This window comes from Macrobrachium rosenbergii, chromosome 21 (assembly GCF_040412425.1).
Source record: "Macrobrachium rosenbergii isolate ZJJX-2024 chromosome 21, ASM4041242v1, whole genome shotgun sequence".
Classification (NCBI taxonomy): domain Eukaryota; kingdom Metazoa; phylum Arthropoda; class Malacostraca; order Decapoda; family Palaemonidae; genus Macrobrachium; species Macrobrachium rosenbergii.
In genome coordinates, this window is record NC_089761.1 from 21,918,271 (window position 1) to 21,939,424 (window position 21,154).

General features: G+C 36.6%; 2 protein-coding genes across 2 annotated transcripts; both read right to left on the bottom strand.

Moving 5' to 3' along the window:
* Nucleotides 1-2: 2 nt before the first annotated feature.
* LOC136849802 (acid phosphatase type 7-like) lies at nt 3-8,562 on the bottom strand. The gene is made up of 11 exons (XM_067123232.1): nt 8,421-8,562; nt 7,534-7,662; nt 7,098-7,292; nt 6,704-6,836; nt 5,882-5,957; nt 4,999-5,096; nt 3,452-3,635; nt 2,399-2,535; nt 1,800-1,940; nt 1,155-1,323; nt 3-505 (listed from the first exon to the last, which is right to left on the bottom strand). The coding sequence occupies exons 1-11, from the start codon at nt 8,527-8,529 to the stop codon at nt 416-418; spliced, it is 1,461 nt and encodes a 486-aa protein (XP_066979333.1). The 5' UTR covers nt 8,530-8,562; the 3' UTR covers nt 3-415.
* Nucleotides 8,563-10,665: 2,103 nt separating this feature from the next.
* On the bottom strand, nt 10,666-20,567 carry LOC136849805 (acid phosphatase type 7-like). The gene is made up of 11 exons (XM_067123237.1): nt 20,426-20,567; nt 18,937-19,061; nt 18,556-18,750; nt 17,070-17,202; nt 15,912-15,987; nt 15,584-15,681; nt 14,829-15,012; nt 13,621-13,757; nt 13,087-13,227; nt 12,374-12,542; nt 10,666-11,351 (listed from the first exon to the last, which is right to left on the bottom strand). The coding sequence occupies exons 2-11, from the start codon at nt 19,040-19,042 to the stop codon at nt 11,253-11,255; spliced, it is 1,338 nt and encodes a 445-aa protein (XP_066979338.1). The 5' UTR covers nt 19,043-19,061; nt 20,426-20,567; the 3' UTR covers nt 10,666-11,252.
* Nucleotides 20,568-21,154: the final 587 nt, after the last annotated feature.

Consider the following 21,154-nt stretch of genomic DNA (forward strand, 5'->3'; position numbering starts at 1 on the left):
CATTTCAGTACCATTGAACACATTTTATCACACGCAGTCTGTAAAAAATGATCATATTTGAGGGATATAAATCCCTAACACAAGGAAAACACAGACGTAACAAGGTTCTGTTAAGACAGAATGCCCCTGCAGGTAAAAAACTAAATTGTTTTCTGCCACATCTAATATACAGTTACATCTTCAGTGAATACTCTTTGCAAATGACTCCTAAAAACAAGAGGTTTTCCGAGTATAAAGTTTGCAACGGAACGCTAAGCCTAAGAGGATACATGCATACATATTTTATGCGGTATCACGAAGTTCACGATGGTCAACATCATTAACAATGTCACTGAAATGCACAAAAACAACGATAAAGCGAGGAAAGAAACCGCGTGGTTACGGTCATCAGACTACTCCGGATAACAGGAGTCTCTTACGGATCCGGATAATATTCCGGATAGAGTTCCCGGTAAGGTCCGTGAGAATTCTTAATCACCCAAATGGAATCAATGACGGTGCCATCCTGCGGAAGGGAAATGTTTCGTTATGAGATAAAACTTTCTCAGGAGGTGTCTTTCGGGTTATCATTATCAACTTAGCAAGCAATCTTCCACCAAACGGAATTCTGGTAAGTATTTACAGCGAAGCATAAAAAAATCATTAATACATGACGTTGAATTACCAAAACAATTATTATTAATATATAAAACAGCAGTGCATTTCAGAAAAACGTAGTCGGCAGTGCACGACCATTCAAAATACCATTGCAGCCTCTCTCAAGTTTATGAGAATCGGCATCGTTAGCACAGACAGAAATGATGCGAGATCATTCAAAATCAATCAGAGTTATTGCAAGGAAAAACTTGCCTCATTTATACAGAGATATAAGTGCAATGTGAAATCAGCTTCATAAAAAATTTTGGTGTCTATAAGGAAAATATGTAGCCATATAAAACTTAAAATTACTCGTAAGATTAATTTTCGTCTTTGCTGGAGATCTAAACCTGTTTAGAAATTGACTGTTCATAATGACGATGTGGTCAGTATTAATGAAAAACCTCATTTAAGTGAAAAAAACATTATTTTCTGACCACTCATGTATCTAAAACAATAACCACACATGAAAGGGGCGTATTTTTAGACACTGAAATTGCCACTCCTCTTCAACCTACCTTGTCGTCAGAGACCTGCTCCCAGTAGAGGTGAGTCGCGTTGTAAACAGTGAGTCGACCATATCCGTAATCGGATGACCTATAAGCTGACCAGTCCGGTTTTTCGGGCATGAAGTGGTCATGGTCCTCCTGGCACCCTGCTGAACCAGATATGAGGTGAACGGGGCCTCTGAAGGAAAAAGGCAAGAAAGATCAAATATTCATGACCTAAGGGGAAAGCGTTGTCAAATAAACTCCGCAGGGCGGTAGTGCCGTCAGTGCACCTCACGTGGTGCACTATAGGCCTTACTTAAGGGTCTTTGTAGAGTCCCTTCGGGCCCTGACTGCACCTCTTTCATTCCCTTTACTGTATCTCCGTTCATATTCTCTTTCTTCCATCTGACTTTCCACCTTCTCCTAACTTATTTCATAGTACATCTGCGGAATTTTCCTCCTGTTACACCTTTCAAACTTTCTTACAGTCAATTTCTGTTTCAGCGCTGAATGACCTCATATGTCCCAGCTCTTGGCCTTTGGCCTAAATTCTATATTATATTGAATCTATTCTATTCTGTTGTCAGATTAAGATTTTGTTGATCTTCCTGTGTGATGATTTCCACAAAGGTATCGGTAACAGTCGTGACTTATTTCTTTACCATCACTTACCTCGGGTTAGTATAAGGCGCCTCTGTCGAGCCATTGAGGACAGTATAGTTGTACATAGGAAATATCCTTTCATAGTTGTGTTCGTGAGCCCACACGGCTACGTCGACGCCGTAGTCTCTCAGTAACTCCTCCATGACGAAACTAAACAGTAGAGGAGAAAGATCATTGTTTAGAAGAGGACGCTCGGAGAGTCAAGATGCCGCCATCTTGAAACAAGGCTTGGATCTGAACTGGATCTTCGATTTTACAAACGATTATTGAAGGATTTTTTCTTTTTGTGAGATTTAAAGTAAGCAGTTTTTAACACTTTATTTAACTATGAGTTTGATGAGGACAAAACAAATAAATAAATCATTCAATAAACAGAGATAAAAGATAGCCGGTCAAGGCCAAGAACATTCCTGAAAATCCAAGTTATCTAATTCTTAGCACATGACAGTTCCTCACAAGAAAATTTGATTAAAATAAATATATTTTCATCTGTTTTCCTTTTGGAGACCAACAAAATTAGCAGACTGATGCAAGAGTACAGCATCTGTTGAGATGGCATTGCTCAATAATATTGCAACCTGCACCAAACTACTTTTCTGATCACTTACTTTCCGGCGATACCTGCCCTCAGGAAACATTCCTTGTGAGTGCAGTCGTCCCCGTCCTTTGCTGAGCAGTACATAGGGCGATGCCCGTAGAGGATGATCCAGGGTCGAAGGGCGCGGTTGGCAGGCTTCGCGGCCTCCTGCGGGAGCACATTAGGAATGTGCAGTATATTATGAATATTTTTGCTGTGCGGAAAATGACCAAAATTGCTCAGACAATTTCTCCAATTTCATGAGCCATCGCCTGTCTTTTGAATCTGTTGATCTATGTCTGTATGTCTGCATGCCTGTATATCTGTCTGTCTCTGTCTATCTGTCTGTCTGTCGCGGATTAATAGTTTTTCTTTTTTAATAGCGAGAAAGATAAAAACCGTTACAAAAGCAGAAATCAAGTCCTGTCAATTTGACGGTAATTATCGCGTGCACTTTAAACCTGTTGAGTTATGTCTGTATGTCTGCCTGTCTGTCTGTCTGTCGCAGATGAATAGTTCTCCCTTTTAATTGAGAGAGAAAACAAAAACCGTTACAAAAGCAAAGATCAAGCCCTGTCAATTTGACGGTAACCAGAACGTCGTAAAATTCACTGTTACACTCAGCTTTCGATAAAAACTAATTGTAAATAGAAATATCTATAAAAACAATGTCTAATATAATATTAACACTCACAGTAACGTCATATATATAATTCACCGTCACACTCAGATTGAGAGGTAAAGTAATTCTAAACAGAAATACCCTTAAATAAAGGCAAAAATTCCCAAAATATCACAATGCTATTCTCTTTGCATTTTAATACATTTTTATCTATTTACTTATTAATAATTTTCTTTTTTCTTTTTTTAATAAGTGAGATCTCTTCTTTCTGTATTTCCCTTTACTTCCTCTTACTTCTCCCTAATGAACACCATATTCTTTGGAAGATTGATTTTCAAGCCAATGACCCCTGTGGTGGGCTTAATCCGTATGAATAGGTTTCATCTACTGAAAAATAATAATAATAATAATAATAATAATAATAATAATAATAATAATAACAATAATAATAATAGCACTCACAACCAGGTCACTGAGAAGCCATTCCCACTGATAGAACAGAGGGTCTGTGCCGTACTGCAGGTAATAGTAAGCCTCAGTGTTCACTGCGACGAAGTGAACCGGTCCAGCATTCCAGCTGAAGTACAGATTCTCCGTCGACTGGTATTTGGGCATCGTGAATCGCGCCCTGTAGTTGCTGAAGTTGCTGTGAGGAGGTAAGTGGAAGAGGTGAAGGTTTTACGTTAGGTCTCTCTCTCTCTCTCTCTCTCTCTCTCTCTCTCTCTCTCTGTGACCGAATTTTTCACAATATGTCTTTGTTGAAGCTCTAGTTGCTGTTTCATCCGGTACGGACGTCAGAATGAACAGTTATTATTATTATTATTATTATTATTATTATTATTATTATTATTATTATTATTATTATTATTATCCGGTGCGGATATCAGAATGAAAAATCATCATTATTATTATTATTATTATTATTATTATTATTATTATTATTATTATTATTATTATTATTATCCGGTACGGATATCAGAATGAAAAATCATTATTATTATTTTTATTATTATTATTATTATTATTATTATTATTATTATTATTATTATTATTGTCCGGTATGGATATCAGAATGAAAAATCATCATCATCATTATTATTATTATTATTATTATTATTATTATTATTATTATTATTATTATTATTATTATTATTCAAAATTGTGCGCCAATAATGGGACAAAACGAAACACTTTTAAATAAACTAACTACGGTATCTTCTAGGGTTCGAAAGCTCATTTGCGCCTAAACAATAAGTATTACCAAGAGAAAAATACAGGAGTAAAAATAGGCGCTATTTGATTCTAATAACACAATCGCAATAACATAAAAAGATAACGATTGAGATCGCACATAAGCTAAACAAACAATCCGAGATATCTACTGTACATCCACGACACTGCCAGAGAGGTGAGGCCTACGGGTTGATTTGGGAGCAAGATCCCGTGCCGGCATAAGGCCAGCTTAAATCTATAACGGCAACATCTGAGGAGGGAGACTGCTGCCCAATTTTACAATAAGGAGGGCCAAAAACCTCTAGTGTGCCAATAAATAAATAAAAAAAAAAAACTGTGAGAAATAAACTCTAGATCTTTCGACACTATATTAGTATATATATATATATATATATATATATATATATATATATATATATATATATATATATATATATATATATATGTGTGTGTGTGTGTGTGTGTGTGTGTGTGTGTGTATGTGTGTGTGTTTGTGTATTGATTCATAAAAGACAATAAAGTGGAAAAAATATTCAAATTAATGGAACAGAGATAATCGATGTATTAATAAAGATTAAACTTACATTTAGACTCGTACAACGTAAGACCTTTCGTACGCAAAAATAAAATTGATGTTTACACTTACGAAACCAAGTCCTGGTATTACCTATATGAATATGCCTGTCAATCATTTCGTGCAACAAAGACTTTTGATAGCTGATCAAGAACAAACTAACATTCAACCTCACAAAAAAAAAAAAAAAAGAGACACTCACTAAGCGTGTTCGTGGTTTCCAGGGCAGGTCATGTAAGGGACGTAGCTGGCAATGGGTTCAATATGCCTCATGAACGTGTCACCCACTTCCGCCTCGTTCTGAAAGTATATATTTTGTAAATAGTGAAAGTGAAGCATGGATGAAGAGTAGATAAGCAAAGTGCTCATGTTGAAACTGACGGTGTGAAACTTTGGTGAAGGCACTTATCATTTTTACTGACTACAGTACAGAAGCTTAATGAATTGAACTGAATATAGAATTTGGGCCAAAGGCCAAACACTGCTGAGACCTATAAGGTCATTCAGCGCTGAGACGGAAATTGACAGCAAAAGGTTTGACAGGTGTAACAGGAGGAAAACCTTGCAGTTGCACTATGAATCAATTGTTAGGGGAGAGGGTGGAAAGTAAGATGGAAGAAAGAGAATATGAAAGGAAGTAAAGTAAAAGGAACGAAAAGGGGTTGCAGCTAGGGGCCGAGGGCACGCTGCAAAGAACCTTAAGTAATGCCTACAGTGCACCGCATGAGGTGCACTGACGGCACTACCCACCTACGGGGTACAGAAGCTTAATAAAAGTTGCTGTATCCTAGATGATGAAATTAATCGGACTGAATTCCAATGAGCAATTGCTTCCAGGTGCTTAAGATCAATATCATATAATTCTGTGACGAAATTCAGCAAATCTATAAAAAAAAACTATAACAAGTTAAAAGCAATACGAATCGCCATCGACTCTGGGTTAACTTCTTCAAATAAAGTCGAGTTTGAACATTATGAAAAAGTATATTTACTCAAAAAGAGGTTACTAATAAGGATTTTTTGTCACAAAGCAGAATAGCGTGCTAAGTTTATTTATTACTTATTGTAAGTAGAATAAGACATACCGTATCTAAATCGTATGCGAAGTCCCCAACGTGAACGATGACGTCATACATGCCCTTAGTGACATCTTCCTGTAGTCTGTTGGAAAAGATAAGCGACCGTTGGAAATGAGAATTACTTCAAATGACATTTCCAGACATTGATTTGAACTAAAGTGAAATCGTCTATGAGACGGTCACAAGTTTAGGTAATTTTCTTAGAATTCTTCTGTCGTAAGTTTGTAATAGCTTAGGATTTGGCTTCTGAAACAACAGTGAAAACTACGCTTATGAGTGAGGTTATTCAATGTCATTTCTTTCAGGTTCTGGCAACTCTTTCCAGTTGAACTTAGAGGTCAGATACCTTTTAATGTATAAGAACTTTAACCCAAGACTCATGAATACCTTCGTAAATTGTGTAGCTTTCTTTATTCAGCGAGAAAACGCTTCTTTTTCAGGACTTTCTTATTTGAAACAACTGCATCTGTTTCCCTTTTCAACAACTACACACATTCTGTCACTGTGACGCCTGAGAAATTTCTGTTCTGTTCAAAAGGTGCCTCTGCGTTCTTAATGACAGAAAAAAGCCTGCACAATTATTTGTAAGTCGATATTATTAAATAAAAAACACATATTGCTTCAAATGGACAGTTTGTGAGAGAGTTGCGGGGTAGAACATGTATCATGTTTGGTCCAGTAAAGGAAAAATAATGAACAACTGATTGAAAATTCGCCATTGACACCGCACTGGAAACCTTATACAGTGGTACAAGCAGTCAATACTGCTGTAAATAAGTCACTAAAGGTTATAGCACAGTATCTAAATGAAATTCGGAAATATCTCACCTTGCTAGAGATTTTCCATTGACAGCTCCCAAGTCCCCGTACATGGCTGCTCTCACTTTCCAATTGTTGCCAGCTGGCCATGTCTTGAAGGTCAGTATCTCCGACCAGCCCAGGTCACTTCCGCAATGATAGACTTGAAGAAAAGAGGGATTTGAATTTTGTTATGTAAGTGACAGTATCCGGCACCCCACTCCTCTCTCTCTCTCTCTCTCTCTCTCTCTCTCTCTCTCTCTCTCTCTCTCTTATACATACATGCATAAATGAAGAAGTAGGGAAAGCAATGAGTGGAGGAAAATGTGAGAAAAAGAAGGCAGTATTGAAGGAAGAAAGGGAGAAAGGAACAGAGGGAGAAAAAAGAATAATGAAAGGAATAAAAAGAAATAACTCGACTCACAGTATCTCGTGTCAGGCGTGAGATTGGTCAGCCTGACCCTATGCATCCACATCTGTCTCTTCAAGGATCCGCCGTCTGTGAAGAGCGTAGCGTTTCCGGTGGCTCTGAGTGCCAGGTTGTTAGTGCCATATTCCACCACGGAACTATTCGGGGGTGACGGTGTTACCCACGTGACCACGATGTCCGTGTTGTTTTCTGTAAGTGGATGTTGGCACTGATGATGTTGCTTTGCTTCGTACTAAATTAAGAAAAAGGAGCTAAGAATGGATTACGTTTATAGTTACTTGGCTCTTGATCTGAACAGAACATATATTCTTTTAGACCTAGGAGGGACTAGATTTAATAATCCCTTTTTACGTGGAGCATCTCACGACATAAGACTCGCAAAGTGATTAAGAGCAGATCGAGATTCTAATAAATTGTGCCATTAACTGACCTCCAATAGACAAGTGCACCTGCTCTGGTTGGAAATCCCCCACTGCATTTGTGAAGCCTATGGAAATGGTCCCTAAGGACACCAACCAGTAGAAGACCGAATACCGCATTGAAGCTCCCGTTTGCTCCCCTGAAACAATTAGTGTGATATTAATAAGCGGGATACATCTCCTCGTTCCCAAGAATTAACTTGTATTTGCACTTATTTCACTTTCTCGAAGAGCACTGGCACCACTTAAAAGAGCGCTTGTTTAAAATTCTCTTGTGAAAGTTTTAAATATAAAATCCTTGCTACTGGTATCGAACTCACTCACTGTTCATTACATCGTATAGCAGTCAAGCTAATTTCTTTAATGATTCAACTGTCCACATTCATGGCAAAAATCCCTCTTCTTTGAGGTGGAAAGTTTTGAACGGAAATTACACAGTTCTGCAGCAAGGCCTCACAAACTAATAGAAATAAAACTGAAAAGAGATATAAGGACAGAAATACGTATGTAAACTTCAGCTCTGAATTTTAAGATGATTTGACAGCCACTCAGTTTCCATGAGCAGAAAATACGGGAGACTGAAGTAATTCATTCATTCGATAACTTGAACAGGATGTAGTTCGCTCTTTAAACACCCATTTAGATACTACGGATATGTAGAAAAATTTAAGTTCGGTCGCTTTAAAAAAATATTTAACGACTATCGAATATTTGATTATCACAAATATCACTCATCTTCCCGGTCAAAACATAAATAAATAAATAAATAAATAAAAGATGAGCTGTAGAAACCATATATCCTTATAGCATGAAGGACTATGAGAGCTTTCTTAACTATTTTTTCTTTTTTTGCTAAAGAAAACGCCACTTCTCTCACTAGGACAAGGATATTGCAAACCTGAATTTACGGCTATGGTGAAACGAGTGTTGCATCCAACTGGCTTCGTCGACCAAGACACTCGTCTTTTAAGGTAAATTCCCATCCTCGAAAGATAAGTTGCTATCATGACGAACTATCAAGTTCGTCCTTCGTCCTATTTTTTCTTTTTGTACGTCATTGATAGATACTAGGAGGTGGCATTCATATTACACTAATGCAAAACTTTTATGATGACAGTTGCTACTGTTGTTAACATTTTAAGCGATTAGGTAGAACCACGACCCATTATTTCTTGACCTCCAAAGAGAAAAATGGATGTTTATTCAAGTTGATCTCCTCTGTATCTCTGTATCGTAATTTTAAAGACGACCTAAAGAGCCTTTCTTGGGATATCCATCATAATAAGAAAACAATTTTCATTCAGGCCAAGATGTCCGTATTGAACGAAAACCAAAGCCCATTTACAATGATAACATTCACCAATAATGTTACATTCATATATTTCATCTGTAGGTAAGCAAATTGACTGAGAGATAGCACAAAGCTTAGCAATGACTAACAACCGCCATTAGCGGATGCGTTTGCTTGTGCTAAGCACGTGACATATACGGAATGTTTCTGATAAGTAAATACCACCCCTAGTCCTAGTCACATGTTCCGTTGGTATCAGGTTTAGCAGAAGGCGATTCCCATGTGATTTTTTTTTCTTACGAGTGTTTGGCGACTAGGGTACCGATGCACCCGTAGCCTATCTCTTGGGAAATATGCCTCACGTGGCAAATATTTTTTTTTTTTGGATGGTGGGAATCACGAACAGAGAAAAGGAAAAGAGAAAATTTAAGCAAGATGTTCATAGTGCACATTATCTTCTCTGTGTGCCAGTACCAATTAACGCCAGCTTCAATACGAATCTTATTCTGTTTTTATTAGCAAATGCTGTTGCGTATACACTTGTGCGATATATATATATATATATATATATATATATATATATATATATATATATATATATATAGTATATATATATATATATATATATATGTATGTATGTATGTATGTATGTATGTATGTATGTATGTATGTATGTATGTATGTCTGTGTATCACGGGTGGAGTGGATGGGTACGTGAGCGACATTAGCCAGTCTCATTTTAAAAAATATTACGCTTCTCCTAACAGCTAGTCGCATATCGCAGTCTAAGTCAGAGGTGAGAAGGGTTTGAGCCCCAAGGTTTGTGTCCAAAAGACATGCTAGGAGCCGAAAATTTAGCACTTCCCGTAGCCCTTTATTAGAAAAACAGTTTTTAGCTGATTATAGCCCTTTCTATTTTAGCTTTTTCTTCACTTTCTGTGCCCGCTAATAACACCATTTTTCCGGAAGCATTTTCCACTCGTATTGCTGGTTTAGAGATTATCGTCTTGATTTCTAGTGTGAAATCTATTATCAAGCTCATTCATTATTGCAGAGTTCCTCCACGCATTTTAGGAGAATATATTCAGTCCCGATCAGGATGATTTTGTCACCTAACCCAATCATTGTAATAATCCTTATTCACTGAGCCCATTCATTACTTTAATTGCTTTAAAGCTGCAAATTACTAGCAAATACCTTAGCTTATGTTGCTAAAATGGCTAAGAATTAACGCTATTCCCATTTTTCTGGAAGACCTACGGTCTAATTCACTTCCTGTGGATCACAAGTAACTGTAATTTCCTTATTCATTTTGAGACTTTAAAAAAAAAGCCCTGCATGGTTACTCCTGATGCTTCTGTGACAATTATCAGATGCCATATTTTAAACTCTGCAGGAAAGACCTTTTACCAAAACCGGTGGATTTCTCTACGGGCTCCTGTTGTTCCTAGTCTATAACAGCCTCATTTTCAACAACCTGATTCTGTTTTCCAGTGAGTAAATGAGGTTCAAAGATCCAAAGGTGGAATTGGTAGAAAACACAGTTGCACTAAGAAATTATAGAGAAGTTGGACGGCAAGATTATAAAGGGAAGCTGTATGGAGGTAAAGTAAATGGCTTAAAATCGATGGAGCTGGGGACCGGAAGGGCGCTTCAAATACGTTTCAGTATGTGAGGTGCACTGGCGACAGTACACCGAGAAAGCCTTTTGCTGTATTTCTCCGAGGATAACATACTTGAGCAAGAAACACTTGATTTATTTATTGTAGCCTAATAATTAATTATAAAAAAATACCCTTTGCCCTTATCATTTGGCCGAACGCCAACGCTTGAAGGACATTTTAAACTCATCTGAGACTGAAATGTTTATTCATAAAACACAGAAATACAATCTTTTAGTTTAATAATATTCAGACAGCTGCGTAATGAAGTTTAAATATCATTGATAACTTCTTTGATAGTCCACGCTTGACTACGTGTATCGTGCAGTCTTCTGAAAATCGACTGAGCGATCAGTGATCAAACTGAATGAGATGGTATATTACTAGACAGCCTAGCTGAAACTAACGTAAACCTCCTACTCCAATTAAACATAACATCCCAGTACAGATTATAGTAGCAAGAAAATAACGTGTAATGTAGTGCAGTGTTTTCCCCATAGAAAATGAAGTTTGAAAACGGCATTCAAGATATCTTAACTATACGGACAGCATCAAGTTACAAAAATACATGGTAATTCAAATTATAATTCTAGAACTAGTTAGAACCATACACAAAAAATACGTACAATTTGTATATCCCAGTACACTAGCTAATAACTTGATGCAATAACACGAGAAACATGTCAGATGGTATGAACAGCAGACAGCTGATTTTTTTCTCGAAAATAAACATTGGAACGAGTGTCTTCCTTCGGAGTTTCAGTCTCCTTATAGTCTGCTAGTGAACGTGATACTCCGGGTAAAGTTCTGGATAGAGCTCGCTGTAGGGGGCGTGAGAATCCTTTATCAGCCAAGTAGAATCGATTACAGTTCCGTCCTGTTAGGGAGAAAACGTCGACAGGTAATTGCAACTATTATTTATTGGCAATATTGTCAAGTTAACAGTAACGGTACGACGATCGACTTATGTTTACATACATCCGTTTGTGGCTAAGTGTGTAATATGCTCATACCATCTATTTTTCATAGTCAGCAAAGGAGTTTTGGACCCCCAGAAGCCAAAATATATCCAAACTTAGACTAGCCTACCGAGGTATGCACAGGAGCTGAGCCTAACCTAGAGCACAAAGTCCTATATGATGTGCGGTAAGCATAGATATGGCGGTTAGCCTTCGGTTGGCTTAGGAAAAGGCCAACCTCCCCCAGCTCCTTGTCTTTTCTGGCGGGAATGTCATTGTCAGATACGTTTTACATTATGCAGTGCTTTTATAAGCAAAAGTAAACCTGTAAATTTGAGAGTCAAACTTGTCAACTAAAATTAATTTTTCCGACAACTTTTTTTTTTTACAAACTTAGACACTAACAGTTATCAGTATGTTGAGCAGTTTTTCACACATTGAGCCCCGCTCGGTTTTCTCTCAAGTCAAAATGAACTGTAATTGAAAAAGAGAACACTGGCGAGTAACCATATTTTTGTAGAGTTCTCAAAAGCCATGGTTTATGAAGTGCCTGTGCCAGAAAAATTAACATTGCCCTCACCCAAGCCTTGCTCGGAAACTGAAATTCTTTGTGGAAAAACGTCAAGCATCAAGGAGACAAACCTTTTCAGGCAATTTCATGGTTGTGATTTGTAGATGAATTGTACATTGTAGGCGGTTGTGATTTTTAGCAAAAATGTACATTGCAGGTTCATCATATCCTTACTGGGGCGATGGATAGTGTTATTCTTTAGCTGTCAATTCATGAAGGCAGCCTAACCGGTTATTGGCTAAGAATATTAGACCTATTTGCTAACTAGACCAGTTAACGTAAAGGCCAGTGATTTAACTCCAGAACCATGGTTAAAGTGACCCAGGTACATACCAAAACTTATCATATCAAGAAAAGAACCGTACTCACTTTGTCATCAGACACCTGTTCCCAGTACAAGTGTGTGACATTGAAGACAGTCAGTCTTGCGTATCCGTAATCAGAAGACCTGAATGCTGACCATTCCGGTGGATCCTGAACAAAGGGATCCGTGTCCTCTTGGCAACCTGCTGATCCGGAAATGAAATGGACCGGACCCCTACGAAGGTAAATGGAAATCGATTGAATGTTTTTTTAATTATTGTGATTTAGTACGGTAAATTTTTTTTGTAGGGCGAAATAGTATTTTTCTTTAGTTATAGGACCAGGGAAACTGGATGTAATTATTCGTTTCAATCCTTAAGCATGAGTAAGATAGACTAGAGCCAGTTGCTGGCTGAGTGAAAGGTGGTCATATAGGAGTAAAGGGAAAAAGGAAAAAAAGGAAGTTCAGTGGGAGAGGAGAGATGGGGCAAAACCACTTGTTCGCCTCGTAGCCACTTAAAAGATTTAGAATTTTCTTAGCTCAGAGGCCAAGAAACATTGGCACCAGTAGGTATGAGAATGTTCTAGTAGTGTATAAAATCATGAAACAAGTAATAATAAAGATGTCACAAAAGTATTAATGTGAGTTTATTACTGTTATCATTATTATCCAACAAAATTAAAAGTTTAAGTAACTCGAGCAGTGGACGGTCAGAATTTTAAACAGCCTCTATTCGACATTTTCCAAATTGTCAAGCAAAAAAATTTTTAAGACTTACTTTGGGTTGGTATAAGGAGCTTGCACAGATCCGTTCAATACTTTAACGTTGTAGATGGGAAACAGCCTTTCATATGTGTGTTCATGGGCCCAGACTACTAAGTCGACGCCAAAATCATTCAGTAGTTTTTCCATGGCAAAACTAGACGAGTAGGAAATAACTCAGTTTTAATATTATATCATTCCAAACTACACACGTATATATATATATATATATATATATATATATATATATATATATATATATATATATATATATATATATATATATATATATATATATATATATATATATTAATTTTGTAAAACTGCAAAGTAAAATTGCACGTCGTCGTATTTCAATTTGAGCGCATTCTATTTACATTGTGTATGATCTCGAAATAGGCACAAGCCTCGCGTTTAAGCAGTATAAGTATTTCCATAAGTTATTAAGTTGTGCGAAAAAAAATATCAAAGAACTTTATGCGTGAAGCACGTGAGAGAAAACATAAAGTTGCGTTCGGGCTCTATTTCTGAAACACACAACAAGACTTACTTATCGTCAATACCAACTCTGGTGCGGCACGAGAGTTTTGTGCAGTCGTCTTCATCTCGGGTGGAGCAGTACATCGGACGGTGACCGTAGAGGATGATCCATGGGTGCTCTGTCCTGTTCTCTGGTTTGTTGGCTTCCTGGAATGAATTTTGCCATAAATAGTAGAAAGGGTTTTGGAGTAAATGGTTAAATGCGTTTTTTTTTTTAACAGTTGCTCAAGTGTGTTGACAGTGGGTAACCAGAGTGATTTGTTTCCATGTCAAGGTCATGTTTCTCGAACGGCAGTTCACGTGGAGGCTGCCCCCCCCCCCGCCTCTCTCTCTCTCTCTCTCTCTCTCTCTCTCTCTCTCTCTCTCTCTCTCTCATATAGAATTAATAAAAAGAAGCACTTTTTCATGATGAAGAAGAATCAGTCTTCTTATTCTCATCCGAGCTCTCACGCTGAGACGGGCAGCATAAGAATTCGGATAAGAATATGAAGACTGGTTCTTCATCATTATAAACGTGCTTTTTATTAATTGTATATTAATTTCGACATTTGCCTTTCACCCCCGCCTATACCTTATTAAAACATAAAGGATGCAAAGATAACATTAAGCATTTCCTGCTCTGTATGATTGAAGAATGAATTTTTACATTTAAACTCCAAGAAATGAATTTTGTTAGCATAAGGTATGATAGGAAGAAGACGGTAGGCAGGCAGTTGGCAGAAGTATAACAGAGGTTATGCTTCTGATTTAAAATCAGAAGTTTAATTTCTTTGCTTAATCCCTTATATACGGAATAGATACGGAGGGTTTTGTACATCAGAGATAGAGACATTTAAAGCCAAGTATAAAAAAATTAAGGATAATGGAATACCTCAGATGGTTTACTGTGACGACGGACGTGGGAATTTCTCGCCTATACATTATCACTCTTAAGATGTAGTTGCAGTATAAGGAAAATTCAGTTTAAGAAAAATTAAGTAAATAGTCCACTGACCATATCAAGAATAAAATTTATTATCATACCCTAGTTATTTCAAATAGCCATGAAGACAGATTCTCACAGATCACTTATTTCAAACAGCCATAAAGACGGATTCTCACAGATCAAACAAAGACCAATGCAAATCTCAGAGGGGGATACACTTACACGTACAACATACTCCATAATGTAATATTCACTGTCAGCTCATATCCCTACGTCCATAAACGAATACTCACAGTTAAATCGTTGTACAGCCATTCCCACATGTAATACAGGGGATCAATCCCGTACTGGAAGAAGTAATAGGCTTCCGTGTTGACTGCAATGAAGTGGACCGGTCCGGCGTTCCAGCTGTAGTACATGCTCTCCGAACGTTGGTAGTTTGGCATGGTGAATCTGGCCTTGTAGTTACTGAAATTGCTGGGGAACAGAGATAGGTGTCAGATGAATAGAACTGGTAGTGGTTCTATCTTCGATGATGTAGCTTGGAATGAGAGAGACACTGGAAAAAGCTGGGGAAATTACCACACGACTTTTTCTTTCTTAAGTAGTGTGTTCTGTAGAATATCACCCCATAATGTATGCACTAAATAAATAACGTTTAAGATTGTCAGCTTTTTTCTATTTTATTTGGATGTATTCTTGACAAGAATCTTACTCTCATCAAAAGTATGTATTATCACATAGAATTGCGTCTATGTAATTCTAGACAAAAGATTTCCTCAGAATAGACAAAAATTTATTAAAATATGATCTCATTTTCTCAAGAACCTTCAGTTACACACAAAAATTGGGAGCTTTTTCTGTCTGCCACGCCCATTTTTGGACTTCAGGTAGTGCCCTCACTTGACTTATCAGGTTGGCTCCTTTGCATTTGTCAGTTATACGTTATTCGTAGTTAGTTTTGTTGAATAATTTTGCTTTTGTGTCTTATCGTATTTTGAAAAAATGTGAGGTCTTTAGTGTCCGGAACAAAAACAGTGATACTTACTAGGCTTCTTCATGGTTCCCTGGACAGGTCATGTACGGAACGTAACCGGCAATTGGTTGGATGTTCCTCATGAATTCGTCTCCCACTTGAGCGTCGTCCTGCGTGGGAATACGGGATTAAATTCAACTGGGAAGCGGTCTTTTGCTTTCTTTCATATCTGTGACTTACAGTCGATAAAGGAAGTTATGCTTCCTTATTTTACAGTGCAACTATGAAGTCTTATATTGCTGTTCTACATACAAACCTTGTTTAATTATACAAACAATTATGCAAACAATTATAGTGGGGGGCTCTTGCAGAAGATGAAATAAACCGAAGTAGAGCTTACCGTATCGAAGTCGTAGGCAAAGTCTCCTACGTGGATAATAACATCATACATGCCCTTAGTTATATCTTGCTGAAGCCTGGAAATAATTGAGAACAAGAAGCAGTTAGATTTGAGACACACACAAGGCGATAGAACGCACCGATTCAAGCGATAAGCTCCTTGTACTTAGTAAAAAAAAAAAAAAAAAAAAAAAAAAATTCTAAGAGTAACGCCTCAGCTTAACGGACCCCAGACTTAACGGGTTTCTGTACTTATCAGCTGCCATATTATGATTATTTTTCCCCATACTAGCATCTCAGATGTGATACATTTATATATATATATCTCTTGAATTGAATGTGAATTGTAAAATACAGGTTAGTCTACGTTACGAACTTTGTGAAATTGCTGTCAGCAATAAGATATCTAAAAAACATTCAACTGCAGGCTGTAATATAGGGTGGCCGGTAATAAAGTCACAGAAAAAAGTAAATTTTGGCTATGAAAAAAGTCACATTAATTTATGGTGGCATTTATAGCAATAAAAGCAATAACATAGAAATTTTTTTTATCTTTCCTAGATAGTGACCCCAAGGGTTTTTGGGGTCCGTTATCTAGGACTAATATTTCTTGGGGTCATTATCTTTATGATATTTACAGTCTTTTGTTTATGTTTTTACGGTCATCCCCAACGGGCTTGTACTAAACACGCCGCAAAGGTGGATACATACCGGGTTAAAACAAAAAAATCCCCACCGGGCTTGTACTAAACACGCCGCAAAAGTGGATACATACCGGGCTAAAACCCTTTGGGGGTCACTATCTAGGAAAGATTAATGTGACTTTTTTCCTGTGATTTTTTTTTCTGTGGCTTTTTTACATGGATTCTATAGGGCCTTTACTGCTTAACGGACTTTGTTACTTAGAAAGGCCAGACCTCCAAAGCGTCTGTCAAGATGAGGTGCTACTTACATTGCATATGTCAGGAATAGTAAATCAGTGCGCGAGTTATTATTTCAGCGTATGAGACTAAAAACTGAAAGGATATAGGATAATCGCAAGAGCAGCTACATTAATATTGAATATCACAATACGTATGGATTGAGAAATAGATTAGCTAAAGTTTATAGCAATTATTTCATTACAGGAAGTTGCATTTTCTAGATATTTTGTCCTAACCTTGCTAAAGACTTCCCGTTGACGACACCTAGATCGCCGTACATGGCCGTTCGCACCACCCAGTCGTTTCCTGCCGGCCAGGTTTTGAAAGTGAATACCTCTGACCAGCCAAGGTCGCTTCCGCAGTGATAGACTGGAGAAAATGGTGAATTAATATTTGAACTGTTTCTTTTAGATTTGAATATATGCACGCAAGTATAAACTGTGCGTTGAGGTCAGCATGCAAAATAACCCAGTCAGTGTGTATTAGCCTATATCAACAAGTAAAACTGATCATACCGAAGACGGTTTGATAAGTACTTATATATTTGATGTATTCATTTGGAATTACACACTTGGTCTAACAAAGACACTGCAAGTAAAATACGATTTAATAGCTATTAGACAGTAATGATTATACTCATCCAAAAAAGAAAAGATGGAGAGAGAAAGAATTTTCATAGATTACGTCTTAAAAGTAAAATCATTATCAAGGACGCGAAGGAAAAGGAGAGTATTATTGATTATCAAATTAAGTAACATCGTTTTGAGAGGCTAAGAATTTCCGGTGCCACTTTGGCGTGTTCTTTACGCGTCGCCTACTACGAGGTACTAGTACTAAACACCGTATGGTAAATATAAAGTAGACGGCCGCACGAAGATATCGTTTATTAATATAATTTGTCGACCACACAGTTTTGAAATGGTTGCATATAGTACTTTGATCCCTGAGCGGCTAGTACTAAACGTGGCGTCCCAAGGAGCTTCAGTCATATTTAGTACTTGCACCTCGGAGTAGTTGACGCGTAGAGAACAAGCCAAATGGCACCGAATTTCCTTCCTTTCATATGAATAACTTATATACTTTGTGTTATTTGGAGACTTTCATATTAAATATATAAACTTCATCTCAAGTATATTGAATTTCCGTTATAACACGGAAGTTCATATACTTGATATAAACGTCTTAAAATAACACACAAGTTTATAACTTTATATGAAAGGATGGGAGTCCTTCGCCTTTCAATATGATGTTGCATTACTTAACATTCAATAATAATCTCTTTTTCCTTCGATTCTTTGATAATGATTCAATTGTACTTTAGACTGTTAAGTCTTTTGTAGACTTAATTACCGGTACATGAAACAGGATATTTATAATCAAATTCCCGTAGGGCGCTAGTGCCGCCAGTGCACCTCATGTGGTGCACTGTAGGCGTTACTTAATGTTCTTTGCAATGTCCATTCGGCCCTTAACCGCAACCCATTTCATTCCTTTTACTGTACCCCCCATTCATAATCCCTTTCTTCCATCTTACTTTCCACCCTCTTCTAACAGTTGAGCCATAATGCAACTGCGAGGTTTTTCCTCCTTTTATACCCTTCAGGGCTTTTTACTGTCAATGTCCGTTTCAGCGCTGAATAACCTCATAGGTTCCAGCGCTAGGCCTTTGGTCTAAATTCTATATTCTATCTATTTCTTATCAGTGAAAACAACTCGACTCACAGTATCTCGTGTCAGGCGTGAGGTTGGTCAGCCTGACCCTATGCATCCACATCTGTCTCTTCAAGGATCCGCCGTCTGTGAAGAGCGTAGCGTTTCCGGTGGCTCTGAGCGCCAAGTTGTTAGTGCCATATTCCACCACGGAACTATTCGGGGGTGACGGTGTTACCCACGTAACCATGATGTCTGCATTGTTGTCTGCACAATGAAGGGATTATATTAGTTGAACAGAGTCTGTATAAGACAAAGAAATTACTTATTTTTCATTGAACGTGAGTTTTTGCATTGGATGTAATTTAAAGAGCAGAATTGAAATTCTTCACGACTGCTAACGAAAGCGAGAAGTATTAAAGCTTGAAGTAGTCTTTAAGACAATCCTCTTACCGCCTATTGACAAATGCACTTGCTGTGGTTGATAATCGTTCATAGCGCTGACAGTGCCGAATGCTAGAGCGCTGAACAGCGTCAGCCATAAGTTCGGTTTCCCCATGTTTATTGTAAACGTCAACCTGTCAGTAAGAAAGAAGCCGTTAATGAATAAAGAAAATTAAGAATAAGCCGTTTACGCGTTCACTGTGCAAAATGTCTATTAAGTCATAAAAATTCCAGTAGGTTGTGGAGGGATATTCCGAGAACACACCAGAAAAATATCTATTTTTTTTTATTCGTGGTTAGGGGAATTTAGTAGCAATATTAGAGTTAATCAGTAATTGTTCGAGCACACAAATATGTATAAATATTATATATATATAATTCATATATAATATATATATATATATATATATATATATATATATATATATATATTATATATATAAATAAAATTATATATATTTGTGTATGAATTCACACACACACACACACACACACACACACACACACATATATATATATATATATATATTATATATATATATATATATATATATATATATATATATATATATATATATATAGCCTATATAGTACAAATGAGAGTATAGATTTATAATCTTTAAAATCAAGAATGTGTATAATCGCTCGCGCGCGCACACACACACACACACACACACTCGATAAACAACAGATATTGTATAGTAACCAATTCACTAAACCTCGGGAATAACATATATCCTAGGGAAATAAGAGTATAGTAAATTGGATACGATATTTGTGGCTTAATATTTGTGAATATAAAAAAAGTTATGGTGTTTGTCTAAAAAATTTACACCACGTCTGTGTGTTCTCGTGTGAATAAACACATCCTTGTGTTTATTGGCATGCGATCTTATAGTTATGTAAATCTCAACTCTTATATGCACAGCATATATATATATATATATATATATATATATATATATATATATATATATATATATATATATATATATATATGAAATTTTTTATCACACTGTGATTTATATACAATCATGAAGCTACAAATGTCGTTTAATATCAAATTCACACTACCTCGAGAGTATCTCCGATGGAGAATTATCTGAAGGGGAATTTATATAAGTGATAAATGAACAGGTACCACTGGGTTCGCGTCCCAGTGGTACCTGTTCATTTATCACTTATATAAATTCCTTCGGTGATAATTCTCCATCGGAGATACTCGAGGTAGCGTGAATTTGATATTAAACGACATTTGTAGCTTCATGATTATATATATATATATATATATATATATATATATATATATATATATATATATATATATATATATATATATATATATATATATATATATAATGTAAAATGGATATTACAGCAATAACATATATACGATCATTTCGGAATACAGGAATCCGGAATCTTTGTTCTCCGAAAACGAAAGGAATGAAGATTGACAGATATGAATATTAAAAAAAAAAAAACCACAGCCACTCACCTCAGCCTATCGATCTACGCAGCCTCCGAGGGTCGTGTGATTGGAGATGTTTCTCAGAATGATCTAGACCTACCGAGACACTTGTCTTTTATAAGAAATTCCCAAGACTTGCAGATAAGCGGTTGATAGTATGTTATTTAACGTATAAATTTTTTTATGTTAAAAGTTCGTGTGCTCTTAACATTCACGTGATTATAAGAACGTGGATTATTCACGTTCACGTGAACTCCCCGTTTACAATCTCTCATCCCAAGTTGCAGCTGAAGATAGACGAAATCAGTATATTGGAAAGATTTCATACCGGCATGACTACAAAAATCAACTGTTGGCATCTATAGCACGCGCCTGTAGAAGCAGATCGAGATCAGACAAAGAAATCAGCTTAATGGTTTACTGATTTGAAATAATGAACACAACAGAAAATCTTTCTCATGCACACACACATGCATATATATACTGTATATATATATTATGTATGTATAACTGAATCACGAAAATATGGAACGTGATGGATGTATATATGTATGTGTATATACTGTACATATATATATATATATATATATATATATATATATATATATATATATATATATATATATATATATATATATATAATATATATGCCTACATGAGCGCTTTAAGCTTTAAGACTTATTTACCGAAAAGAAGTGAAAATGTGAAATTAGCCCCATCCTTTCAGTTGTTAATCTGAAATTATTTATTTTGTAG

Bases quoted from the DNA above. Each gene is read 5' to 3' on its own strand.
- LOC136849802 (XM_067123232.1), bottom strand. From the start codon at position 8,529: ATGATAGCAACTTATCTTTCGAGGATGGGAATTTACCTTAAAAGACGA. The intron at 5,958-6,703 runs GTGAGATATTTC...CTTTTCCAACAG, and splicing joins AATGGAAAATCTCTAGCAAG to ACTACAGGAAGATGTCACTA. The intron at 506-1,154 runs GTAGGTTGAAGA...TCCCTTCCGCAG, and splicing joins AGCAGGTCTCTGACGACAAG to GATGGCACCGTCATTGATTC.
- LOC136849805 (XM_067123237.1), bottom strand. From the start codon at position 19,042: ATGGGGAAACCGAACTTATGGCTGACGCTGTTCAGCGCTCTAGCATTC. The intron at 15,013-15,583 runs GTAAGTATCACT...TCTGTTCCCCAG, and splicing joins GGGAACCATGAAGAAGCCTA to CAATTTCAGTAACTACAAGG. The intron at 13,758-14,828 runs GTGAGTATTCGT...AATTCATTCCAG, and splicing joins GGCTGTACAACGATTTAACT to GAAGCCAACAAACCAGAGAA.